Source organism: Acartia tonsa, chromosome 6 (genome assembly GCF_053477335.1).
Source record: "Acartia tonsa isolate MP-2025a chromosome 6, ASM5347733v1, whole genome shotgun sequence".
NCBI classification, from domain to species: domain Eukaryota; kingdom Metazoa; phylum Arthropoda; class Copepoda; order Calanoida; family Acartiidae; genus Acartia; species Acartia tonsa.
The window spans coordinates 983014-998211 of NC_137265.1; the positions used below are offsets into that span (position 1 = coordinate 983014).

General features: G+C 29.6%; 2 protein-coding genes across 2 annotated transcripts; both read left to right on the top strand.

Moving 5' to 3' along the window:
- The first annotated feature begins 4058 nt into the window (after positions 1-4058).
- LOC145323214 (uncharacterized) lies at positions 4059-5772 on the top strand. The gene is made up of 5 exons (XM_080165664.1): positions 4059-4166; positions 4567-4641; positions 4794-4864; positions 5083-5155; positions 5280-5772. The coding sequence occupies exons 1-5, from the start codon at positions 4068-4070 to the stop codon at positions 5373-5375; spliced, it is 414 nt and encodes a 137-aa protein (XP_080021790.1). The 5' UTR covers positions 4059-4067; the 3' UTR covers positions 5376-5772.
- A 201-nt stretch (positions 5773-5973) lies between these two features.
- Positions 5974-14121, top strand: LOC145323492 (snaclec rhodocetin subunit delta-like). Its single transcript, XM_080165893.1, has 5 exons — positions 5974-6023; positions 9924-9999; positions 10331-10450; positions 11131-11220; positions 13985-14121. The coding sequence occupies exons 1-5, from the start codon at positions 6006-6008 to the stop codon at positions 14119-14121; spliced, it is 441 nt and encodes a 146-aa protein (XP_080022019.1). The 5' UTR covers positions 5974-6005.
- The last annotated feature ends 1077 nt before the right edge of the window (positions 14122-15198 follow it).

Genomic DNA, 15198 nt, shown 5'->3' on the forward strand with positions numbered 1-15198 from the left:
GCACGTGTCAATCAAAGGTTCATAATATGATCTATATAGTGTTGATTTTATATCAAGCATAGATAGATAGTTGTGGATGCGAAGCATTTCTGTAAAAGTCTCATATGTACGTTCAAAGAATTTGAAAATTGAGGATCGCATCTCCATAAGCGAGTCCTAAAAATGTAAGTATGTCCTTAAACATTATCCTGTTTTTAAGCAGTTTTTCAACAAATTTACTTACAATTTTGATTCGACATTTATACATTTATGTTCTGATTTTTCAGTTCTGTCACTCTACAAGTGTTAATGTTTGTTTTGTCCTACCGTTTCAAAGATTCGCTTTTATGGATGTTGTCATCCTTGATTTTTTTCAAATCTTTTCTATAACTAGGTGCTGTACGACACGTCCGTACGCACGTCATGGTTAGCTCTTTTTATTATTTAAGCTTTTTAGAATAGTCCTATAGATAATAAACTTTGGGCAATGAATCCTGTTTGGTACGATTTTAAAAGCATAGCAACTTCATAATTGTTAAAAGAAAGTCCGTACGACCATTATAAAATACTGATTTTACCTTTTTTTACAACTACTTTTTATACAACTTGGTAGGATAAGTTCTTCAACAGAATCCTGTATGTACGCAATTTTGCATCAAGTTTTGATACTATGCTAGCGGCTACGCCACTAGAAGTCTCTAGGGAGCTTATATTTAAATAATAATTTTTGGTTGGTTAAGTGATATTAAAACTATTAAAAACCATCACTGTTTAAAGGTGAGCCATATCGTTCCAGCAGTTCATAACGAAGCCCTTCAATAACGAATGTTAAGAAACAGTGTAAAAAAATATTAATAACAATCTGTTGTGGAGGTGTCGGGTTTGAGAATGAACTGCGAAATACGAGAGACATTAAAAATGCAATGTGTAGTACGTGAATAGCTCGAAAACAGGCATTACCATGCACAGTTAGGACCTCCATACAAAGGTGGTACAATCAAAGGGTTGGTTGTCAAGGAAAAAAACAGAAATATATCGATAATACAAAGTAGCTTGATGTCTGTCCGTCTGTCTGTCCCTTAAGATCTCGGTAACCACTGAACCGATTGGATTCTACTCTTCAGGGTATATACCTATTGGTCCTGTGGTGGTTTTAAGCTATTTTCTTGGGGAGTGGGACACCCGCAACCCCCCAAAAACAAAAAAAATCCCCCCCATTTTTTTTTTTTTTAAGAAATATCCTTGGTCCTTTGTAGAAGATTTCCTTACACCTTACACTTTTTTTTACCATCTCTTGGGGCAAAGCCCCTAGAGGCTAGGGGCGAAGCCGCTAGTAACATATAAAGTAAATGCTAGTAAACAATAAAATATCTATTAAATAACTATTTTAAGATGGTATCAACTGCTTAATACAGAATAATGTTTAAGTAAAAACTTAATTAATAGGATAATTGTATCACATAAAAATTTGTTGTCAAAAAAGTTAAAAATTATTATTTGTATTTTAAAGGGACATTCTAGTAATGATCATATAGTTGCCAAGTTTTATAAATTGTAAATCACTCATAATAGGAATCATCACGCAAAGTTAAAATCGATAGCACAATTTTGAAATGTCTAAATTAAAGCCAACCATTTTGGACTGACGGACGGACTGACCCCAATTATAGAGAAGCTTCGCTTTCAAAAATTATTGATTATTATTGCATATATGAAAAGTTTGTCTATCGACCAGCTAGGGTAATGGAATGTTGATTTTTGGAATAGTGATTCCTAGGACAACAAACTTTACAATTTTGTTGGACTTATACTTTATTCAGTTCTTACATTCTACAAGTGTTTATGTTTGTTTGTCTTACCGTTTCAGAGCTTTGCTTGGCTGCTGCATAAAGTTTGTTTCTGAAATTTATATATTTGTCTGTTTGTTGTTTTTTTTATGAATGTTGTCATCCTTGTTGATCAAAGTTTCTAAATCTATTTGTATAGTTATGCCAAAAAAGGAAGGGAACATTAAACCAAAAACTACACTGATATTCAAAATGTTTAATATTAGTTAGCTTTAAAACTTTGGGTAGTTAAATTATTTTTGTAATCTACAGAAGGGGTTATTTGGTTTATTATTTTTTGGAACAAGTATATAAATGTTTTTTTTTGTCTTATTTCTTAAGATTAAGATAAAGTACCTAGGTACTTTTATTTTATCATGTAATTTCTTTTTAATTTCTTATTTTTAGGAAATATAATCTGTGGCTAGACTACTTTTTTGCATAAATGTATTTTTTTAATTTAACACCTTGTTGTTGCTGCCCTTATTTGTCCTTGTTTAAGTAAAATTTTATTAATTTATTGATGTTGATGTTTTATGGCCTATGGACATTATTGCACTTGTTTTATTATTAAATTTGCCTTGATATTAAATCTATTAAAATTAATGACTAAATTTTGTTTGAACCTTATCAATTCTGCCTAATTTCCTGTCCTCAATATTCAATTGAATTAATCAATATTAAATTTTAAGAAAGAATAGTTATTTTAGGGTGAGGTTGAGTTCAGGGAGGGAGAGAACATTGGGTTGCTTATTACACTAGTCCCCAAAGTTTCATATCAACTCTTTTTTGCTCTTTGGCTCACCAACTTTGGGGACTTTGAATTTGACTTGTTGGTTTTAGAGTCCAAATTATTCAACCACTAATTGTAATCTACAGAAGGGGTAATTTTTGTTTTATCATTGGGGATGTGCATCAATTTATCGGCAATTTTCTAATCCCTTTAGATCCCTAGGTTGAGTTAGTTATACCCAACTGAATATTTTTATTCAAAATTAGAGAGTTAATTTTTTTAGGGGTTGGGGGGAGGGGGGTGTAAATTTTGATAGTGGAGTCAATAAAATCCTTGGACGGCCTTGACTATTGTTCTAAAGGAAGTGAATATTGTTATCAAAGTTAAAGCTGAAGTACTTATAATATTTCAATAACTAATTAGTTGATATCAAACTATACACTACAGCAAAGCAGAAACAAAAGATAAGTAGAAAACAGTATTTTAGTAATTATGTATATAGCCAATATCCAGGGAGGGAGAGGACAATGAGCTGTTTATTACACCAGAACCAAAAGTTTAAAATTAATGTTTTCTTAGTCATTGGCTCAATAACTTTGGGGACATTTATTGAATTTTAATGGGTTGGTTGAGTGTCTAAATGTTTGAACCACATATTTAAATCTACAGAAGGGGTAATTTTGTATATCATAATTGAGGATGTACATTAATTTATAGCCATTGTCTTATCCCTTTAGATCCCTGGGTCATATCTATCTTATATATACCCACCAATCATAATATTTGGGGGGGAATTGGGTGGGATTGATAGGTGTAATTAGTGGTAAAGAAAGGGAAAGATTTGGGTTAAGGGATATATCATTGGAGAAAAATAATTGATAGAATGTTAGGAAGGGATTGGGAGTGAATGGATACATTATTAGAGAAAGAAGAGAAGATGTATTTTGATTAAAAAAAAAGAAAAAAGGAGGGGAAAATAACATTTAGAATGGGGAAAATAAAATAGGACAAGTTGATGAATTGGCTGGATAAATAAAAGTATATTGATATACATTTTTAGATAATCTTATTTTTCAAAGATGAGAGGGGTATTCTTATTATTTGGAGCATTTCTCTTCTGCAGCTCTGCATCTGCTGTCAAAGTTGGGCCATGTTTTGTAAAGATGGAGAATAGGCAATTTTAAACTTTATTTCATTGAAATATTTTAAAAAAGTGTGATTTTCTTGTTTGTATGGATTATTTTATATCATGAATTTGAAACAAAGAAATTATTGATATGAAAGTTTTTTGTGTGCAATTAAGGAATCTTTGATTTAGTTTTTATTAGCATAAGCAAATGTGTGTAAATAATAATGTGTAATAAGATTATATAAAAAAGAGCAACTGATTATATTAGATTTAGTATTATACTAATTAAATTAACTTAATATTACACAGAAGTATATTGAAAAATTTAACCATTCTAATCAAATTAAAAAAAAAAAACATAGTTAAAAATTACCTATTCACATCAAGGAGATTTCCCTTTATGGAGGGAACAGTAGGTCCTCTGTATACCACTGAGACAGCAGAAGAGTGTCAGAATATTTGCATAGGAATGCTCAAGTGTATGGCATACACTTATGAGGTTGTACCATACTATTAATCCTTATATAAAAGTAACAGTATCTGTGTCGGTTTGTCTGTGTGTACCAAAAGATCTCACTAACTTCTGAACTGATATGATACTACTTTAGATTGTAGCTCCTGGGAATATTTATAACTTTTTTAGGAGGATAACACAAGAAATCCCCCCCTCTCCCCTTAAAAAAAAATATTTTACTTTTCCATTAAAAACTAAAATTGTTATGCGGTCTAACTTCACTCCCAACCTACCTCAATTGAACCTAGAGGCCTCTTGGGGCATAGGTTCTAGTATACTATTGATGTAACATTTTTAACATTATATGATAATAAATGATAGGAAGAAGCTATGTAATTCCAGAATTGTTACCTCCTAGTGCCATATATTATTTTTCTAATTTTAGTTTAGTTCAAAGAAGTGTTTCATCTACCACTTTTACCCTGACATTGGAAATAATGAAAAAGAAATTGATTGTAAGGTATTTTAGGCTGTGTTGTATCAAATATTACTTTTGCTATTACTTGATAATGCTTTTATGAATTGAAATTTAAAAGTAAAAGTATCCTTTTAATTATTTCTGCAATAGTGTGAACTATATTTCAAAATATTTATCATTTTTTTTCTTATTAGGAACCTTGTGTCACTTATTACATTGGCCTTCCCACCTTCTGTTACAACATATCAACAGATTATATTTTTTAGTAAGTACCAAAGAACCACTTTTTTATCATTCTAATTTACATTCAAAAGGCTTTACTACATTAAAACATAGTATTCTGTTTTTCATTCTCTCAATCTGAAAAAAGTAGTAAAAAGAAATTCTTAGAACTAAGATTAGAATTTGATTATTACTCCTCTATTTTACCTCAAAAAATTTTTTTTTTATCCTCTTATTTAAAAATTTATATTTTTGTTATAGTCGTGCCTACCTAACCAGACTTGACGACTGTAATACCTACTCAACTTTGTGTAAAAGTATTCATGTTCTAGAGGTAAATAATTCAATTAGCAACATTCACTAATAATAAATATAATTAGAATAGAATGAAAAATATAAGAACATTATTGACAAATTATAATCTTAAATAATGTGGTGACAAAATATTCATTCACTAGGCTGAAGCAAACTCCTCCAAAGATGTTGTGGAAAAGATGAAGACTGAATATGAGGACAATAGCAGATTATTTCATTTCTCATCTGAACAAAGCTAATCTATAATTTACAGTCCATGTCTGTCCCTCAATCAACCAATACATATCACTAAAATTGACTATTAATGCTCTAATTTAGTATAGGTGACTGTTTTTTTCCTCACCAAAGGTTTGCTTGTAATGCTCTGGAGACAATCAAATGCTATATATTAAAAATATTATGCCAACTTATGTTATTTTATAATTAGAAACTTGATTTTTAAATACTTCTGCTTATCAATGAAACTAAATGTCTACTCTGTACCCCACTTGGTTTAATTGTCTATCTTCAATTATTTTTGAGTATTTTTTATTCAGTAAAGCTTTTTTTATATATTATCTTAGCTTCTTTAAAATGTTGCCATAGTTGTTTTGGTGTCTCTGAAATTAGAAACAATTTCAGAATCCATTTATAAATTATTTTATTTAAAAGTCTAAAAAGACAAATAAAAAAGAAATTAGTATATACATATATTGTTTACCAAGATTGTGATTTAAATATCTATATATCATTTTCTTACAGGCCATGTTGTTTGTTACTACTTATATCTTTTCAACAATGTTTAGTATTTTAACTAGTATTGTAACCAATTTAATATGAAATATTTACTTTAGTCCAAACTAAATGTACAAGAGAAAAAGATCACCGAAATGGAAAATGCTTTTACGGTTTGTTACTTATCAAGGACAAAGGATAGTCTTTCTGGTCAACAATTCTAGGAAAATCACGAAACCTACTTTGAAAACCTTATAGGGTACAGAGCAAAAGAGAAGGTGCAACATACTTGTATTTTGTAGTATTGTTCAATTCGGAAAGTATAAATCATAAGCTATCACCAAACCTCACCTCATTAACTGTCTGTTTTTAGAATCAAAACAAAGGCTTCTTACTAAACAATTTAGAATTAGGGAGATTTAAAAAATATTTTATAATACTTCCTGAAATTAAAATCTTTACATTTTTTTCTTATTCATGATATTTGTAACTGTTTACAAACAAAAACAAAATATTTCAACAAATTTTTAATCAAAATCACTTTGATGAACACCTTGATTAACCCATCGAGGCAGGTTAAAGCAAAAGTTTCAAAATGATTCAATAACTAAAAAATATCTTACTATATAAATCTATAAAAAAAGAAATTGGACAAATTCAACCCTAACAAATTGGATCTTTACAGAAAAATTGAAAATAATTAGAAAATAATCTAACTTATGCATAAAGCTTAAAATTAAATTCATTGTTCATTACTTATTAAACAAGGATGACACCATCTATGAGAACAAAGCTCTGAAACAGTAGGACAAATGGACATTAACACTTGTAGAATGTCAGAACTAAATAATCAGAATATAAATGTATAAGAGTCGAAGCAAAATTGTAAGTAAAAACTGCTTGATAAAGGATAATGTTTATGGACTCACATTTCTGGGACATGATTATAGAGTTGCTTTGCTTATAATAATGTACTTTGTTGTCACAGGAATCACATAAAAATTTGTCCATGTTTAAAATGGACATACGGACATTCTGGTAACGATTATGGAGTTGCTACGCTTGCTAAATCATACCTACTACAGGAATCACATGCAAAGTTTTAAAATGATAGGACAATTCTAACATGCCTATGGACTGACCAATCCTAATAATAGAAAAGCTTCTCTTTGAAAAAAAATAACCCTAAAATATAAAATACTAAATTCTATTTGAAGATCAAATTAAAATAAGCATAAAAAGCATATATTGGGGCTTTACCACAAAGTTGCCTATCAAGCACTGTTCCCCTCCTTTTAAATTTTTTTTTGGTTACCTTTGCTATAACAAAAGGACTAGTGCCCCTTTGATTGTTTTCAATTTGCTTTACATTATTGGTGGGGCTCTGTGCTCTACAAGGCACTTTAGGGGAAATTACCCATATTTTAAATGATTAAAAAAGTTTGTAAGTTGTAATATTTAGAGAAGATTAGTAGTTTTTAGGTTTAATTATTGCAGTACTTAATAAATCATGATATTGGGAAGCTTTTTTATTTTACTTCCCTAATTCGCCACTTTCCTCCAACGTGTTTAGCCATTAGATACAAGAAGTTGCCAAGAAAGTCAAAATTAAACTACAACAATTATCATAAAATGTATGATTGTGAAAATACATAGCTATGTAGTTCAGAATTTTATTGCTAGGTGTCGTAAAAACCTTTTTTGAATTTAAATTTGTAAATGAGATAAATATTTAAACAATCTTAAAACCCTTACAGATCGGGCCCCAATTCCCACCTTAATAGATCAGGGGGGGGGTCATATTGACCCCCCCCTCTATCTCGGCTTCTGTTACGGATAAAGACGAAAAAAAATTTTCTGGTGGTTCATGTGTATTTTTAGCGAAAATTACTTTTTCTAGTCATAGCAGTCAGGCCGCTCCTTAGCCGCTTTTTAGCGGCCAGCCGCTAAATTTTAAAACAGCTGTAGAGCAGCCAATTTTGCAGCTAGGATGACCAAATTTTAGAGCGAACTATTATTTTTCATAACAAAAAAATTACTTTTTCTGATCATCGGCGAAAAACGGCAAATAACGGAAACCGCCATTTTCGGCAGTTACGGCAGTAAAACGGCGGTTGACGGCGCAAATTGATATTTTATCTGTTTATTGTTGCTCAAGAATAAAAATCGGTCATAAAGTCGGTCATGGTGCTGTCAAACGGTCATAACACCACTTTTTTCATAAGGTCATTGATATCTCAGTATTCACCAAAAAAAATTTTAGGTTTCTACCTTGTACACAAAAGTCATAATGTAGAAATTAAGATATATTTAGAATTTTTTTAAAATTTTGGTGCTACCCAACCAACTTTGACCGGACACAACGACCGACACAGACCAGATATCCTAATAAAATCAACTCTTGCCGACGCATAATTACTAAACTTAAAAAGTCATGAAGTCACAGCTCTCCATCTTACCTACAAAAAAATGACATTGAAAAACTAGAGGGGGGGGGTCAATATGACCCCCCCCCCAATCTGTAAGGGTTAAATATTTTTTTAAGTATTACAGCTATCCACTCTTTAGAATTTTTAATAAATTTATTCACTATTTAACATATAATTTACGAGTAGTTTATGATTTAGATAAAATACCTAAAAGTTGTAAAAAAAGCTTTAAGTTTGCTCATACATCTTTAAACTGAATGTGCAGACAAACTCTGACAATCCTTTTAGCATGGCTTTTAGTAAACAGAGCAAAAAGTATTAAAATAATGCTTGAGTTTCTTATCAAATTCTGCTTAAAGTTGCTTTATCTCATCATCAAGTTTAAACTGGAAATGTAAGAAATCAGCTCTAAAGCATTGTTTGCCAGAATAGCCTTCCCTTGTCCCTGGTTACTTATATTCTGTGCTATACTTATTGGAATATTCATCCACTTGCAGTATATCTAATATACACTATATCTAAATATAAATATTCTAGTGTTTTCTCTGATATTAAAATGATATTACTCTACCAAAAACTTAACTAAAGTAATAGTAACTGCACTTATCTACCCCCCCCCCAAAAAAAAAAAAAATACCCAAAAAATTCTGTACACCAATACAAAAAAAGTATCTGAAACACCCTCCCAAGTAACAAATTTTTCTTTTAAAACTTAAATTGAAAATGGGTGGGTTAACTTCCTCTCCCACCTCCCCTTAAGTGCCTATTATGTAAAATAAAAATGTGTAGGTTTTTAAAATCCTTTAAGACTCCCCCTCCCTCACCCATAAAAAAGAACAAATAAGCTGTCTAGCTGTGCCGAAACATAAAGCAAGTCCTTTACCCAAATTGTAATTTAAACTAACCCCCCACCCCAAATAAATGAAATATTAACAAGAAACCCTCTCTAATTTCAAACTGTTTGGAGAATAGAAGTATTATATCAAAATATATACACTCATAGGAGTCCGAATATTACTTCCTTCCTTTGTTTAGGAGCATGGTTTCTCTATTAGGGTATGTCCTTACGTCATAACATCTCTAAATATTGGAAGCAAACATTTTAATCTAAACTTTACACCTATTAACAATATATAATAAAAAAAAACAGAAGTTGATTGTTCTCTATGTATAAGATAAATTGTGTTATACTTAAATACTTAACTTAACTTTTTAAAGTTTGAATACTGCTTTTTTGCCAAATAATCCACCTAAGCCCCTCTACTTCCATTTATGATATTCATAAGTTAATAACTATTTGTTCTGTTATTCTTTTTACTGAAGGATCCTTGGAAAACGAAGAAAATTAAATTTTCTTACCTACAATTCAACATTCATTAAATTTTTTCTTCTTTTCTGTTTGTACGTTTTTTAGAAAAAAATCAATCATTTTTTTCTTTACATAATTTTCCCTGCAGAAGTCTCATAAACCCTGTCTTACCTAGCCTAATCTAACCTTAAATAAATGCCAATTGCTGTAAATTAGCAGTTTTTAAAAAAAAATGGAGGTTTAGTAACTCTTTCTTTCACACAATTAAAATGATTGAAACTCCCTCCCCCCCAAAATAGGGTTAACATATTTCTAATTAATATTTTGCAATTTAGTCCAAGCTGAACAAGCTAGAAGAAATAGCCATTATTAAGTGTTACTTGCAAGGATTCGAATTTAACTACAAAACAGGTAGAACTTATTTTAAAATATATTTAAATCCATAATTTACTTACACTGTAACAATATTATCCAAGATTTATATTTTTTAGTGTGGTAGGGGGGGTCAATACAAAGGCACCTAACGCTGGCAAAAACTTTTTTTTAAATGCAGACTTGGAACCCTAGCATGACTGGAGAAAAACTTATAATAACAATAATAAGGTAACAGGATGTCTGTCTGTATGTACCAAAGTATCTCAGTAACTGCTGAACTCCTTTACAGGGTATATTCTAATAAGTCCTCAATATCTTTTTGTGATCATTTGTGGAATTAAGTTTTAACCTTTTTTTCTATTTAAAGGAATTTGCTACAAAATAATTGAAGAACCTCTTACTTGGGATGGTGCCAGAGAGAGGTGTAGAGGGTGGAATGCTGATCTTTTCAGTATCCACTCTCAGCAAGAAAATGATTTTGTACAAAGTAAGATGATTTTAATGAAAGATTCACAAAATAAAGGAATACATATAAATTTTAAGTGTTTGAAATAATATTAAAAAAAAAACAATTCATGTAGTGTGTATGGCTAAAATGCCAACAAGGATAACAATGTCTTAAAGTTAAATAGTAAAAAGAAAAGAAAAAAACTAAGCTTACTACCTTATTAAACAGCCGAATACAAATACATAGTAAATGCTTACATTTTCATCTAAAGTATTCAACAAATATTTCTCCAGATTATTATGTTTATTACAGGAAAGTTTATGTGGTAAAAAAGATTACACATTACATACTTTCATTATACTTGTATTATATTTACAATTAAAACTGGGGTTTAATTGTCATTGTATTAAACTTCTTAGAACAATACTAAAAATTGCAAAAAATCAGTTTTAAATGTAGTAAATGAAAATTATAGAAAAGATTGTGATTATTATAAATTTCTACATACCAAAGGGAATGATTAAGTCATTATCTGGATGATTACCTAACTGATAAAAATAAGAAGTTTAAGCTTTGTTAGCTATATACAAACAGTACCATCTGAAGTATCTGGGTTAGTTTAATGTACTTTTTAGTGATCACTTCTATATAAAAGTCCCTAAATATTAGGAGCAAACCTGAAGGTAGATTTATATGGTATTTTATAAAAATCTATTTAGGCATTGCTAAATCATTAAGTCGCTATACTTGGATTGGCTTGAATGACAAAGCCCAGGAGGGGTCTTTCATATGGTCCGATGAAACCACAGGTGAAGTTTACACTTTATATATCTTTTAAACATAATACACTGGATATTATTTTATATTAAAACAAGAATAATTACATCCATAAAAGCAAAGCTCAACACATCAGATGAACAAACATACAAATATTCATAATTAGTTATAAATCCATCCCAAGATTATTTAAATACAGGATGCCTTATATGGACAAACTGATAATTTACAACTTGATTAGAGAGATGCTCTGATTATAGCATAAAAGCTAATCATAAATGAAATATATAATATTCCAAAAGTAGCAATCATATAGAAAAGGGGGTAGGAGAGAAGTTGGTGGTTTAAGGTGTACCAAAAAAGTAGATAAAAATCTTTCTACCACCTATAAGACAAAAGATAAACTGACAAAAGCACATAGTGCCTCTACTTTAGTAAAAATCTTTAGGATCAAGTAGAAGTTATGAGTTATTTTATATTCACATACTTAACATATTTTGTAAAGGAACTTTGTTACTATTGGTCATAATTATCCTTGTCACATATTGTAGTTGGATACAAAAACTGGAATAGTGATCAACCAAATGGAGGGCGAGATCAAAACTGTGTTTTTGTAAGTTAATTTCTTATTCTTATTGAGAAATTAAAATAAAAATCATATTTTTGTTCCCAATATTTCATGAGTAAGTTCATGTAGAGTTGTCTGTAGATACATATATATACATATATTACAAAATATTTTGTATCACGGAAAGAGGATAAAGTACTGGGTTTTGTCCTATTTTCACAGTAGCTTTTGATAGGTTTTTTTAGGTTAGGTAAATGTTAATGATTGCCCCACATGGTTAGTAATTTGGCCCTGCAGGGTTAAAGCCACCTGCAGTTGCTAGAAATAGGAGAAATGCTAGGGTAAAAATAGCAAAAAATCCTCTACTTTGTATTCTTTCCATGATTCAATATTTTTGTATAAAACCTATAAAAATGGTATTTTTAACCTTAAAAAAATATCTAAATGGAAATCTTAGTGGTACACTTTGATATCAAATACAATTACCAGTCTAACTAAATATATAATATCAAAAACTAAAATTTACCATATAATAATTATATTCTAATATTATAAAACTAATCTTATGTTGCTTTAGTAACAGTATGGTAGTTGAACAAAGTTTATATAATACAAACATAAGATTTAGAATATGTGTTATGTGTATTTGTAGGTATTGTATGATGATGGCACATGGGCTGATTATGAATGCAATAATAGATTTTCTTCAATGTGTAAAATGTAATACACATATTACGTTCCTTCTAATGAATAAAAGCTTGAATAATAAATCTCAAATTGTTATTAATTGATTAAGTTTTTTTATCCTCACATGTTTCATGCCTGATTAATAAACAAACCATTCCCTTTTATCAAATAATTATTGGTATGTGCCTGACAAAAAGCAGTGGGAAAAAACGAAATAAAAAAAAGTCAACAATGATAAATGATAATAAACATATAAATTTATATAAATCAAATAATAAATAAGTGAAATGACTTGACAAATACAAGCAAAGCTTCCTAATCTTTGTAAAGAAATAAAATCAACATACTTTTCAGTATCTAATGTGTTACAGTTTCAATAACTTATTCTGTCCTTCCATTAGACATGGTAGAGAAGAATTGCAATCAATGAAACAGTGCATAGTGGCCAATAAAAAATGACATAATACAATATAGATAACAAATTAATAGGCCAGTAACAATTTAATTTACCAATTGTATATTACATACTATAATTGGTTATTTGTATTGTATGACATCATTTTTTATTGGGCACAATATGCTATTTCACAATCAATATTTTACTTAGACAAAAAAAGACAATAAATACGAAATTGTAAGAATCAAAAAAAGTTATTAAAAAATATAAAATATATTAGCTACTCTCTAATCAAAGATTGTCTTATTTTCTGTCAAAGAATGAAACATTGCATTGTACAATAGCAATCAATACATTAATAACTTAAACCTAACATAAAATGAATAACACAAATAATATAAGTTAAATGATTTTATTAGCACAGTTGCTATTTAATTAGGGTATATCTAAATTTTTTTCAATTATTGTATAGAAATTATTCTATACCTATTCAACAGTCTCTATAACTTACTTTGTCTGTTTGTTCTTGTACAATTTCCGAGCTATGTTACATATACATTGTACATAATTTTAGTCTATGAAATTGTACATATTATTTTTTATATTTAAAAGTTAATTTTAATGTCATTTTTCTCAAAACCGTAAGTAATATATAAAATCGATGGTGACCATTATACATGTGTGTTTTAAGGCCATTAGATACATAGCTAACCACAAGATTTATATCTCTAAACTAAATCTTAATAATTTGATCGAATGTTCTTATTACAACTAACCCTTTGATTGCGCTGCCTTTGTTTGTTAGTCCTTACTGTGTATTGTTTTAAGATGTGCCTGTTTGCTGTCAAAAAATTACCCTTACACAAAATGTTATGATGCAGTCTTCATCCAATATCTGAATTATATTGTTTATTTCAATATGATTATTTATGAAACAATTAGGTAAAATATTAAATTCAAAGCAACTCTATAATTTGTTTAAATTTTTCTAGTATTTTGTAATTATTAATATGTCATAAAATAATCTTATGAGCATAAGAACTCTATAATTATTTTTTTTAAATGAAAGCATGTCCATATATATCAACCACATTGCCTGTTGACTAATTTGACAACTGATAAATTCCAAAACTGTATGGGTAAGGCAAGGCTAAGCAGCCACAACAACAACAATCACCATCAGTGAAGCAGGGCTTACAGTATCTCATCACCAGCTGCGTTCCTGTTAAAAACCATCCAATCAGCCTCACTGTCACCCACTCAGCTTACTCAGCTGATTAAGCAAAAATTTCAGCCTCAGTCACCATTATGTCATATATTTAAGTTTGCAGACAAGTTTAAGTTTCTACTCTTAATTACTCTTCAATTACTCTCAAGAAGAGTAAAGAGAACATGTATTAAAGACAGTTGCAATTGAGAGTCCTAACACAGAACACTATCTGGTTTGGGGTCGAGTCTTATTAGACCAATTCAGCTATTTACAGACATCCTACTACTTTAGCTAGTTTGCACAGGCAGATATTCCACCCCTTCAAAGTGCATAGTTAATTAATACATTTGTATTAATTAAACAGACAGCCATCCTACTGCTTTGGTGTCTTGACATACAAACAGACATTCTGCTACTTCAGAACTTTCCAGCTTAAATAATCAGTAGTTTGAATTATTAATATATTTAACCATTTCTAAATAAAGTATACATATTTAATCTTATTTACCCAAAAACTGCATTTAATCCAATATAAATAAATACTTAAAAAACTGTTTGTATTTTGAATTGAATATTGGATCTACTCTATCATTAACTTATGTAAGTCTGTCTACATCTCAATTAGAAGCGGCTCTATTCATTCTGATTCAGCCGCATTCACTTAACTAAGCTGCTTTTTACAGCTGTAGATTTTGAAATATTCATTCAAACAGCTTAGGCCAAACTGAAATAGCATACACAACTAACAGCATAGATTGGATGAAATTTGGTAGCTTTGAAAAAAATACAGCTATCTCCCTTCAATACAATGGTTTTCAGCTACAGCCATCAAATTTTAAAATTTAAATGTGTAATATCTCTATAATTATGTATCAAAATATAAACATGCCTATATAAACATCTTACTTTAAGTATACATCCAGTGAAGGAAGGGACATTTGAATGTAAACTATACTGGTATTCAAAGTTTAAAAAACTTTGGGTACATTACTAAATCTTAATTTTTTGGTTCAAATTAGCAGAGACAAACTTTTTACATGATAGTTAAATCTGTAATGTGGTAATTAATTTTATCTTTGTCTTATCCCTTCAGATCCTGTAAACAAAAAAATGTTGTTTTGATCTCTAAAATTCTTCTAATTCTAATT

Coding starts and splice junctions, on each gene's coding strand:
- LOC145323214 (XM_080165664.1), top strand. CDS start 4,068: ATGGAGGGAACAGTAGGTCCTCTGTATACCACTGAGACAGCAGAAGAG. Junction 4,642..4,793: donor AAAAAGAAATTGATTGTAAG/GTATTTTAGGCT, acceptor TTTTCTTATTAG/GAACCTTGTGTCACTTATTA. Junction 5,156..5,279: donor AAAGTATTCATGTTCTAGAG/GTAAATAATTCA, acceptor TTCATTCACTAG/GCTGAAGCAAACTCCTCCAA.
- LOC145323492 (XM_080165893.1), top strand. Junction 10,000..10,330: donor CGAATTTAACTACAAAACAG/GTAGAACTTATT, acceptor TTCTATTTAAAG/GAATTTGCTACAAAATAATT. Junction 11,221..13,984: donor ATGGTCCGATGAAACCACAG/GTGAAGTTTACA, acceptor TGTATGGGTAAG/GCAAGGCTAAGCAGCCACAA.